The following is a 10,333-nucleotide window of genomic DNA, read 5'->3' as shown; positions in this document are numbered from 1 at the left end:
CACCTCCTCCCAACTCCTATACCCTGTCCTGGCTTCAGCCCCCACGGTTTACTGTACACAAATCCCACTTGTTTCCTCCTTATATAGCAGCTTTACAATTCCAACTAGTTCAAGAGCTGCCTATCTTATTTGTTTTCTGTTTAGGAAACAGCTGCTCCTGCCCCCTTTCTCCTTCTGTTCCCACCTATTTCCCCTTCTCAACCTAGTTACACCAAATTAGCAAACTTATTATTTTTGTGCCCCTCACCCTTCCCTTTTCCTACTGGTAACCACTAGTTTAGCAAACATTTTTTCTTGATTTTGTTTCTTAATATTCAAAATAACTAGCAAGGACTAATGATTTCATGTTTTCTGCTGCCTCCCCACCCCCAAGAAATAAACAGAATAAAAACCCAGTCTGCCAGTGTCTTGCACACGCAGCTGGCAGTGGTGGGGGCTTGTAGTTTGTTTACAAGTCCCTGGGCAGAAGCACTGAAATGTCCATTTGCAAAGGCAGAAATGTAACTAGCACGGGGAGACACAGAGGACAGCTGGAAGCGCCAGGTATTAAAATCAGAAGGAGTGCAGGTAAATAAAATAAAAACCACAAACTTTTATCAGTTTTTCTATCTTGCAAAGTTTGAGACTTAATAGCAGAGGCTGACCTAGGACCAAGGTGCTTACCAGTCTATAGCCCTCCCACTGCGTGACTCAGGCTTCCTCTTTGAACCTCAGTTCCGTCATTGGAAAAACGGGGATAATAACACACTTCTGCTTTGGTCAAGAATTCAAACGCTGTAACATAGATTAACAAGTGCCCATTGATGAGTATAAGAAACTATGCAAAAGGTAAAACTCACTGGTGTTATTAGGTGGTGCCAAATGGGACAAACGAACAAGTCTGCTTGACTGTCCCGCGTCTGAGCGCGCACAGTTCCTAAGCCGCCCTCAGAGAAGGTCGGAGCAACTCAGCCTCCGACAGGAATAAACAGAACTGTTTCTCTACTTTATTCACTGGACATCGAAAGCAGCTCTGGGGAGAAGAACTCGCACAAAGGGAAATCCCAGTGCCTGGTAACTTAGGGAAGAACTTTCTACGTCGACAAGGCTTTGGAATGTCTTGCGCGTCAGGCAGATTGCGTTACTTTCACAGTAGTAATTCCTAAGCTGCCTTGTTCCCACCTATCTGAGCTTGGTTAACTTCTAACTTTCAGTAATTTCCTTCCTTTAGCAAATATCTATTGCGACCCTACTATGTGCTCAATGCATTGGTACTCAATTTTCTAATCTGACTCCTATACCGATCCTAAGAGGCATTGATTATTTAAAGGTGTTAACTAGAAAAGCGTCTGAGTTTAAATTTATTTCAAAAAATGAAATGCGGCATTGAATTAGAAGACTAATTCCTTCTTTCAGTAAGCTGGAAACGTAACTGTTATTAAACATTTACGTTAAGAGATTTTTGAGGGAGATAGTAGGAAGTCCCCCCCCCTTATAAATACATTGATGCATACTAAAAAGTTCTCTTTAAAAAGAGATTCATTTAAAAGATGTGAGTGAATAAATAGCACTTAAGTCTCTTAGTGGCATATATTTCTACTTTCCCCCAGATCAACTCCCAGTAATTCAGATAGCAGAAAAATATGTGACTAGGTGACTTGGTGACCTGCCTGTCTCACGCGCATGGTGAAAGTTAACGGCAACCACTTTGCACTTTGAGGATGAGTGGCGCTTGCTACAAAAGTATCTACAGGTTCTAAATCCGCTAACCCGGTGCCGTGGTGCAAGGTAACCGCTGATTTATTCTTGAAAGAGAAAGTAGGGTGCCCCCGTGCGCTTCCCTTATTTCCGCACCCAGCTTTGGGTTAATGATTGAGTCGCAGGCCGACTGGTGATGCTGATGACGTTGCCTTTCTGATCTCTGCCTATTCGTCTGCTACCTTTCTTGAGGACGGCACGATTCGGAAGAATATGTCTCTGCTTTTTTCCTAGCCCGCAAGATAAATGGCGTCTTCGCTCCCGCAAGCGCCGTCACACTTCGGTTTTAACCTCGGACAGACGACCCGGCTGCACCGAAGGCAGCGCAGGAGGATTCTAGCGGAGCGTAGCGGGAGGGGCGCGGCATGAGGGGCGCGGCCGCCGCCAGGAGGCGGGGAGCGCCGAGCCGAAGCACTCTGGCCAATCAGCGTTCAGACCGCCTGATAACCGGCCAATCAGCGAGTGCAGGGCTCGGGGGCCCGAGCGGATAATACTAGGAAAGGGAGCCGCGACTGGCGACTGCAGCGAGGGGCGCTGCGCCGCACGCAGCTACGTGCGCCTGCCCGTCCTGGGAGCCCAAGATCTGACTTGCTCAAGGTGGCTCAACCTTCCCGCCCAGCTAGGGTCAAAGGAAGCTGAAAACAGCCTCAGGGAGGCGAAGCGCCCGGGGTTGCGGAGAACAGACCGGAATTTTGTAGTCTGGGAATTGCGGAGCGAAGTCGCTGAGGATTTGACTTACCTTCTCCATCCTTCTTCTCCCCTACTCCTCATCCAGTGGGCTCCGGGCCTTCAGCTGCCAGCCCCCGGTTTCGTGGCATGGTGTGACGACCGTGATTTTTGTTTGCAAGCACAGCTAGCAGCAAGGTCCCAGGGCTGGATATCTTTTACCTCGGCTGCTTAGCCCGGGCCTCAGAGTCTTGGTGAGTGCTGTGATGTTGTGGGGGTGTCAGGGAGGGCGAAGACCGTGAATCACCTTTCCTTATGTTTTCTATTTAACTTGCATGTCTTGTCTTAAAGTGCAAATCATGACCAATATACACAGAGCTCACGCGGCTTAGCGCTACGTGGCCAGCTGAAGCATTGCTAATGCTGGACGTCAACTGCAACTTTGTGCCTAGTGCCCCTACGGGGCTCCAATGGCAGCAGAACAACTTTGGGTTTTCGTTGATTAAACCCGGGGTGTGCTGGGGTGGTACTTCGCTGGATCTGAAGGGGCCTTTGTGATCAGAAAGAAAAGAATTCTTCCATCGAAATTTTAATATTCATCATGGCCAAACTAGTTGGGTCTGGGGAAGTCCAACGAGTGACCTAGGCCAGTCTAATTGGACACAATACTTTTGTATGGGTGATCATTGCATTACCCAGGGACTTGCCCCCAAAGCGTTTGTAAAGCCAGAAAGGGCTGTAGTTAAAGGTCAGGTGTTCACAGAGCACTTAGAATTAATAGATTAAAAACCTTACTGGGTTGTGGATCCATGGGGGTGGGGGAGGGCAAGATACAAGAAATGGCATGTGTGGTCTGCATGTGAAGGACATGCAAAGAACTGGGCTCCGCAAGGGGTCGGAGGGAGGTGGGCAGAATAGGAGCTCTGGGACCAAGGCCTGGGGACGGTGCCTGACGGCGGTCGGTGGCTCTTTGGGTCTTTTCGTGTCTCTCCAGAACGCAGGCGACTTAGCGTAGGCCCGGACGAAGGGTGGTGCGCCATGGCGGGCCGGCAGACAGGTCCCGCCATGGACTGGGAGATCGACGTGGAGAGCCTGGAGCTGGAGGAGGACGGTCGCGGGACGCCGTCGCCAACGCCGCCAGGGCCCACCCCGCCCCCCGCCGATGGGGATGGCGAGGAGGACGACGACGCGGAGGAGGATGACGACGACGATGCGGAGGACGAGGGCGACGGCGAGGAGGCGGGAGCTCCCCTCGGGGTGCCGGGCCGGCCGGAGCAGTCGGGTTTCCTGGCGCAGAGGCCTCCTCCCGCGCCGCAGGCCTTGCAGGCGCCGGCCGGGGCCCCGGAGCGCGGCGCGAACGCGGGCGGCGCTGCGGAGCCACGCAAGCTGAGCCGCACGCCCAAGTGCGCGCGCTGCCGCAACCACGGTGTAGTGTCCTGCCTCAAGGGCCATAAGCGCTTCTGCCGCTGGCGGGATTGCCAGTGCGCCAACTGCCTGCTGGTGGTGGAGCGGCAGCGCGTCATGGCCGCTCAGGTGGCGCTCCGGAGGCAGCAGGCCACCGAGGTGCGTACCCGTCGGCCGGCTCTCGCCCCGCTGAGGTGTCTGGGGCCGCCATGGGGGTCCGGAGTCGAGGGGCAGGCTCCGCACACACCCGGGGCCCGGGCCTTGAGGTCCCTGGCACGTCCTCGGAAGGATGGTGAGGACACCTCTCTGGCCACGCTGGCCTGCAGAGGTCCAGGGTCCTAGGAGGGAGGAAGCCCTGGCCATCGCTGGGGAACTTGGCAGAAAAGATTGTGTATTGAGAAGCAGGAAGAGAGGCCCTGAAAATGGTTAGTCTCATTTCGACATCATGAGAAAGATGTTTTATTTCTAGTTTTTATATTTAACATTTATTTTGGTGGTGTTCCGGGGAGGAGAACAGCGGTGGATGAAGTGCACGACGTCCACTGCGATGCTCGTCGCTGTATTGCCCTCGCTGAACGCTAGAAAGAGCCACGCAGCACGTAGTGCTACTCACAGCGCTTCCGCTGTCACGGGCCGTTTAGGAGAGAGAGAACGTGCTGCCTGTTTTACAGATGAGACCGAAAGTGTCGTGGGAAGTTAGCTTCTGGCCGTGAGAACTACCGAAGAACCGGTGGACGGATCTCTGCCGTTTCCCACGGTGGAGCTACTGCTGTGAGGAGAGCCTGGGTTTTCTTTAAGGGAGAGGCTCCTCCTGAACCTCGGACTGTCTCTGCAAAAGAGCGGTCAGAACGAGGAAGGCCGCGCGGGACACCTCCCAGATTCGCGGTGTGGGAGAATTTTTGATTTTAGTTTTAGGTGAGAAGGGGCTCGGGAGTGGGTCACCGTACACACGGGAGGCAGTGACCTTAATGGGAAGCCTCCCAAGGGCTCGGAGAGCGCAGGGCACTGAATGCCTGAGGCGGTCCTGGGCTGGCTTGGGCCTCGGCATCCTCCCATGTGCGGCGTGTTGCACTGTGGGCTCTGCGTTCCCTCAGGCTCCCTGAGGCCTGCTGGTTGGGATGCGGGCGTAGGATGGCGGTGCTGGAGGGAGCAAAGGTGGGGTCCTCTTGTCCTGCGTCACCTGCGGGTTCCGAGGGTTTTGTTTGCCTTCAGGTGCCCCATTGTCTCAGTGAACAATATTGAGTTTTTAGCCAGACCCGAAAAGTTTTGAGTTTTCTCGCTCAACTCCCTGCATCCTGTCCCATCCTTCCTACTGCGGGGAGAAACCAGCCCCAGGTCACAGGCCACTGTCGGATCTCAGGCACCTTGGGCTCTAGCCTGGGCTCTGAGGACGCAGCGGTCTGAGGCACATCTCTCTTTCACGGCTAGGCTCCTACCGTCTCGTCCACTGTGGGTTTCATCTCCCAGGATGTTTCCCCACTTCTGGCTGCAGGCTGGATCTGGGGTAACTCTAGAAAAGCGACCCCAGAGAAAGCTGGGTTGCTGCTCACCAGTTGGAGGCTTTGGACAGGTCGTTGTTCTGGAATTAAGGGATGCTGACGTTAGTTCGTTTAGAATCATTTTCACATGGGATAGGAAAATAAATACATTTAGACCAGGGAGAGTTGCTGATGTCTCTTCCTTCTCCCATCTCTCCTGTTTTTGTTTTTGTTTTCGTTTCTTTTCAGGGCATTATTGATTATGTTTCTTGTATTTACAGGACAAGAAAGGTCTTTCTGGGAAACAGAATAATTTCGAGCGCAAAGCCGTCTATCAGAGGCAAGTCAGGGCACCCAGTTTGCTGGCCAAAAGCATTTTAGAAGGTAAAGCAATGCAAAATTATCCTTTGACCTTTTAAACCATGTTCTGAGGAATTCTCTTTTTTCAGGCATGTGGTGTTTTCACAAACCTGTGAAGGAGCAATCTGAAGGAAAAATACATCTTACTGGAAAGTTTTGCTTTAGGAGGGAAATCAGGATGTGGGAAAATAAATCTTAACCTCCTGAGGTTTTTGTCATAGGTAATTTTGTCTTCTGCTTTGTAGTTAATGGGTTAACATGAAGTGCATGTGAAATTTGCCCTAGTGTGCGGGATGTGCAGATACACTGCCAAGTGATCCCAGAGCAGATGTCCTGGAAGGAAATAAATTAAAAAAAAATCTTTAGTTGTATTTGGAGCTCAGTAGAGTGAGTCAAGTAAGGAGTTTAACAGCTACCCACACTAGTAAAGGCCTCTAGTCTGGGCAATCCAGCCTTTAATCCCACTCTTTTTCATTATACTGTTTTCCTCTCTGGATTATCTTCTTAAATTGCAGTTATTCAGCACTTCATTTTACTATTTTTTAGTTGAGATTGTAGAATCTGGAAAAGGTTTTGAATCACACAAGAGAAGTGGAGGTTGAACTTGAAAAGAATGAAGCCTCTCTCCGTGTGTTTGCTTTCTCTAAAGCCTAGGATGCACTAGTTTTTCTTAAAATATTACTGGTTTTTAAAAGCATCTCTGTATGGGTATGGAATTTATTTATTGACCTAATAAATAATATATTGACTAAATTCCACCATTGAAAGAAAACGAAAGTTTATATTTGTGGTAGTCACTGCTGCTTCATAAGATTCAGGTAGAAAAGCAGTTTTTTTTTTTTTTAAAGTAGACATTTGAATTTTGTTTTCTTGTTTTATGGCTTCTGAATTGAGTATTTTCTAGACAGGTTTTAAAGTTTGTTCATGTCTTACCCTGTGCTGTGTGTACTTCCGAACTGAGGATGGTTTCTTATGCATTCAAAATGAATTTGGTTACAAACTGGGTAAACAGATTTATAACCATAGGGACCACAGTGGTAAATTGAAATTGCGCCAAAGCAGCTTGAGAAGTGGGAGGACTAAATGGAATAGAAAATAAGTAAATAACTTCCTGGCAAAAATTTACCATAGAAATGGGAACATTAATTTTCAAATTTTATTTTATTTGCAAATGAGTATGATGGGTTTGTCACTATGTAAACACAAACATCACAATGGATTCTTCAAACAAATTTGATAGTGCTGAATGCTTGGGGATGATGAAATACTCAAAGTATTTTATGCCACCAGGAATTGTATTTATGTTACACTAATCTTTGTCTTTGACTTTGTCCCTATTCATAAAATGTATGATGATTTAATCTGTGTTCTAGTGATTGCTTGTTCAACCATTTTTGTATCTGGCCAACATAATTAGTACTTGTGAAAAATGTTTTAGACCAGTTATTTTCAATGTAGCAGGGTATCTCCCACCTTTGTTGGTTTGTACTAAGAGTCAGAAGTAGGGGTAGGGGCCTGGTTAAATTGTTCACTGCAGAGTCTGACTAGTTAAAGCTCTTTTCAATTTTCTATACTTCTCTGTTTCCTTAAGTCTTTTCTCTTTTTCTCCTCACTAATCTGCTTTCTCTTTTTTCCTAGTTCTCCTTGGATTTTTCTACAACTGTAACAATGTGTACATAATGAGCCATCTTTAGAAAATAAAAGTGACGTCAGCTCTAGGTATAGATGTCTTTTTTAATAATGGAAAAAGATGACATGGATAGTGTTAAACTTGATTGAAATAAGATGAGCAGCCTTACCCCTTAATGTATAGGAGCCTGGGAAGAATATTAAAATTTCAGCCAGTAAACTAATGCCTGTCAAAGAAAACAAACAAATACGTAACAACAACAAAAAAATAACAAAAAGTTACATTATGGATATCCTTCCCCCAAAAGGATCTATTTGAAATTGAACCCATACTTTTGTTCCTGTATGAAAATAACAGTGATATGGAACTGTAAATAACTGTTCTGCCAATCTGCAGTGTTTCTTTTGCCTTCTGGATTTCCAGGTTTTTCCTCATTAGATGTTAATCTCTTTCATGTGCAATGCTTATTTTAGGCTACCGCCCTCTTCCAGCAGAGACTTATATGGGAGGGAGTTTACCGCTACCTCCCCCAGTAAGTGACCGGATGAGGAAGAGGCGGGCCTTTGCAGATAAAGAGTTGGAGAACATCATGCTGGAGAGAGAATATAAAGAGAGGGAGATGTTGGAAGCATCCCAAGCTGCTGCCTTGTTCCTGCCAAACCGCATGGTACATGGTCCTGAGTACAACTCCTACAAAAGTGCCTACAGTCCCAGCCCAGTGGAACCACCAGGCAAAGACTTCTGCAACTTTTTCCCCACTTGCCTTGATTTAACCATGCAGTATTCGGGGTCTGGGAATATGGAACTAATTTCTTCCAATGTCAGTGTGGCCACGACTTACAGACAATATCCCCTGTCCTCGAGATTTTTAGTTTGGCCCAAGTGTGGCCCCATTAGTGACACCCTCCTCTACCAGCAATGCCTGCTAAATGCTACCACGTCAGTTCAGGCCCTGAAGCCTGGGGCCAGCTGGGACTTGAAGGGAGTACGACTCCAGGATGCACTCGGAGCAGAACACGATCTGATGCCACCAAAATTGGAGGGCTCTCTGGTGCTACCTCACACTCTTGAGGGCCAGACCCCTAGAAATGACCTTCAGGGTCACCTAGCTGTCCCCGAAAGGTCTGCATTCTCCCCACCCCGACGGAATTTCTCGCCGATTGTTGACGCGGACTCCCTGGCAGCTCAAGGGCACGTCTTAACCAAGATCAGCAAAGAAAGCACCAAGCACCCTCTACCACTTAAACATAATCCATTCCACTCATTATTCCAGCAAACTCTTAATGACAAATCAGGTCCTGAATTGAAAACATCATCTGTCAAAGAGGCCTTTGAAGAAGCCCCTAAGAAACCCAGAGAGTGTTTAGTCAAGGAGAACCAGAAGTACACATTTACAATAGATAGATGCGCCAAAGACCTTTTCGTAGCCAAACAAGTTGGAACAAAACTCTCAGTGAATGAACCCCTGTCATTTTCTGTTGAGTCTATTCTTAAGAGGCCTTCATCTGCCATCACTCACGTCTCCCAGTGAAAGGCTGCTTAAATGGAAAGCTGGATTTTCTGCAGTCTCAGAGGATTCTTAACCAGTCACTAATTTTTTTTTTAAAGAAAAAAGTTAAGATGTTTGTATAAAGAAATTTCTAATGTAAATGATGGTGATTTAAAAAAATTCTATTTGTATGCATGTACTTTCCCTCAGCACATAAATATATTTAAACTTAAGATGGAAATTGCTTATGTGCAAATTGTAAAGTTTCAGGTTTTACCTAGCATTTCAAAAAGCAATAAAATTGACACTGTCTTCTAAAAGACCCAGTATTTGCTGAAGTAAATAGTTTCTTTGTCTAGGTGAAAAAGCTAGTGTGTTCTTTATTTTTCTATGTTCTGTGTATTTTCAAGGGCTCTTAATGGTTGCTGGGGGCCACAGGAGAATGCGTATAATGCCTTAGTTGTGCATTTTGGAGGCTATTTAAAATTAGCTATTCAAGACTGAGGCAAAAGTAACTCTAAGGAGAACATATGGAAGATTATTATGTTTATAGAATCTTCATTTCATGTGATTGGACAAAGCTGAATTAATTTGAACAGCAATCAAGTGTGATATCATTTATATGATGACGTGGGTTCTTGGAAGGGATCTCTCAACTCTCTGGGTCCCAGTTCCTTCCCCAATGGGGTTGTGTATGCGGGACCTCAGGCTGCCTTTCCAGGTTGAACATTGATCCTATGACTTTCAGGTGGCTGGGGGCCACAGAGCAGGTTCTCTTCTAAGGTGCAGTCAGTTCAAACCATGATGGTACATGGTTGAACCCCCTTTCAGCTCCTTGTTACTTTGCTATTTCCTAGGGACTGGTGACGGCAGGCATTTATGGGAATCTCAGCTTTATGTGCGTCACGTTTTCAGCAGCGTCAAAGGTTTTCAGTGTCACTCTCTTCCAAGAGAAAAGCATTGACTGTTCCAATTGCTTCAGTGGACAGTTGCTGAAACCTGCAGATGTTTTATCAGAGCATAAGGGTGGCTTCTTGATTCTTAAAACTTTCCCCCCGGTTTTAAGTTCATTATCATCCTATTCTGCTCAACAAGATGTTAACTGTTGTTCTATATGATTGACAGAGTGAGAGTAAGACATGTATCAAAGTGTGAAATTCATCCCTGAAGATCTCACCTGTGGACCTCGAATCAAATTATAAGATGTTATAGTCATTTCAGCACAGAAGATAATGAGCCAAATTTCCCGCCTTTAAGTTTGCCATGAAGTGAAGTTTTACTTCCAGCTCTCCTCTTGTCTGGGTAACAAGACCAATAGGTGGGCATGTGGAATGTGCCAAGATATTTAGCGGCTTGAAGAGTTTCTTTCTTGCTCTGGAAAACATTACAAATTATTTTAAAATGATCTTTTTGCTACTGATGAGCTCATGTAAGTCTCAAGGGGTTCTCTGAGTTGTTTAAAATTAGCATCAATTTCAAAAACAACAAGCCAAACCGTAGATTGATTTTCAGTTTGTACTTGTAAAGTAACACTTGGTTTTGTTGAGTCAAATTTAGTTATTTTTACTA

At 46.6% G+C, this 10,333-nt stretch overlaps 1 protein-coding gene across 3 annotated transcripts; it reads left to right on the top strand.

Moving 5' to 3' along the window:
- The first annotated feature begins 1,882 nt into the window (after nucleotides 1–1,882).
- On the top strand, nucleotides 1,883–9,093 carry DMRT2 (doublesex and mab-3 related transcription factor 2). Of its 3 annotated transcripts, none has more exons than XM_064490249.1 (5): nucleotides 1,883–2,657; nucleotides 3,398–3,966; nucleotides 5,567–5,669; nucleotides 7,284–7,364; nucleotides 7,749–9,093. In XM_064490249.1, the coding sequence occupies exons 2-4, from the start codon at nucleotides 3,442–3,444 to the stop codon at nucleotides 7,337–7,339; spliced, it is 684 nt and encodes a 227-aa protein (XP_064346319.1). In that variant the 5' UTR covers nucleotides 1,883–2,657; nucleotides 3,398–3,441; the 3' UTR covers nucleotides 7,340–7,364; nucleotides 7,749–9,093. The 3 variants fall into 3 exon arrangements, with proteins under 3 accessions (XP_064346319.1, XP_031305655.1, XP_064346318.1); XM_031449795.2 differs by lacking the exon at nucleotides 7,284–7,364 and having other exon boundaries at nucleotides 2,247–2,334; nucleotides 2,513–2,657; XM_064490248.1 differs by lacking the exons at nucleotides 1,883–2,657; nucleotides 3,398–3,966; nucleotides 7,284–7,364 and adding an exon at nucleotides 4,056–4,722.
- Nucleotides 9,094–10,333: the final 1,240 nt, after the last annotated feature.

Source organism: Camelus dromedarius, chromosome 10, assembly GCF_036321535.1.
Source record: "Camelus dromedarius isolate mCamDro1 chromosome 10, mCamDro1.pat, whole genome shotgun sequence".
In the NCBI taxonomy this organism is placed as follows: domain Eukaryota; kingdom Metazoa; phylum Chordata; class Mammalia; order Artiodactyla; family Camelidae; genus Camelus; species Camelus dromedarius.
Note: the sequence above shows the minus strand (reverse complement) of the source record. Positions and strands in the feature narration are given on the sequence as shown.

Bases quoted from the DNA above. Each gene is read 5' to 3' on its own strand.
- DMRT2 (XM_031449795.2), top strand. From the start codon at position 3,442: ATGGCGGGCCGGCAGACAGGTCCCGCCATGGACTGGGAGATCGACGTG. The intron at 3,967-5,566 runs GTGCGTACCCGT...TTGTATTTACAG, and splicing joins GGAGGCAGCAGGCCACCGAG to GACAAGAAAGGTCTTTCTGG. The intron at 5,670-7,748 runs GTAAAGCAATGC...TGCTTATTTTAG, and splicing joins GGCCAAAAGCATTTTAGAAG to GCTACCGCCCTCTTCCAGCA.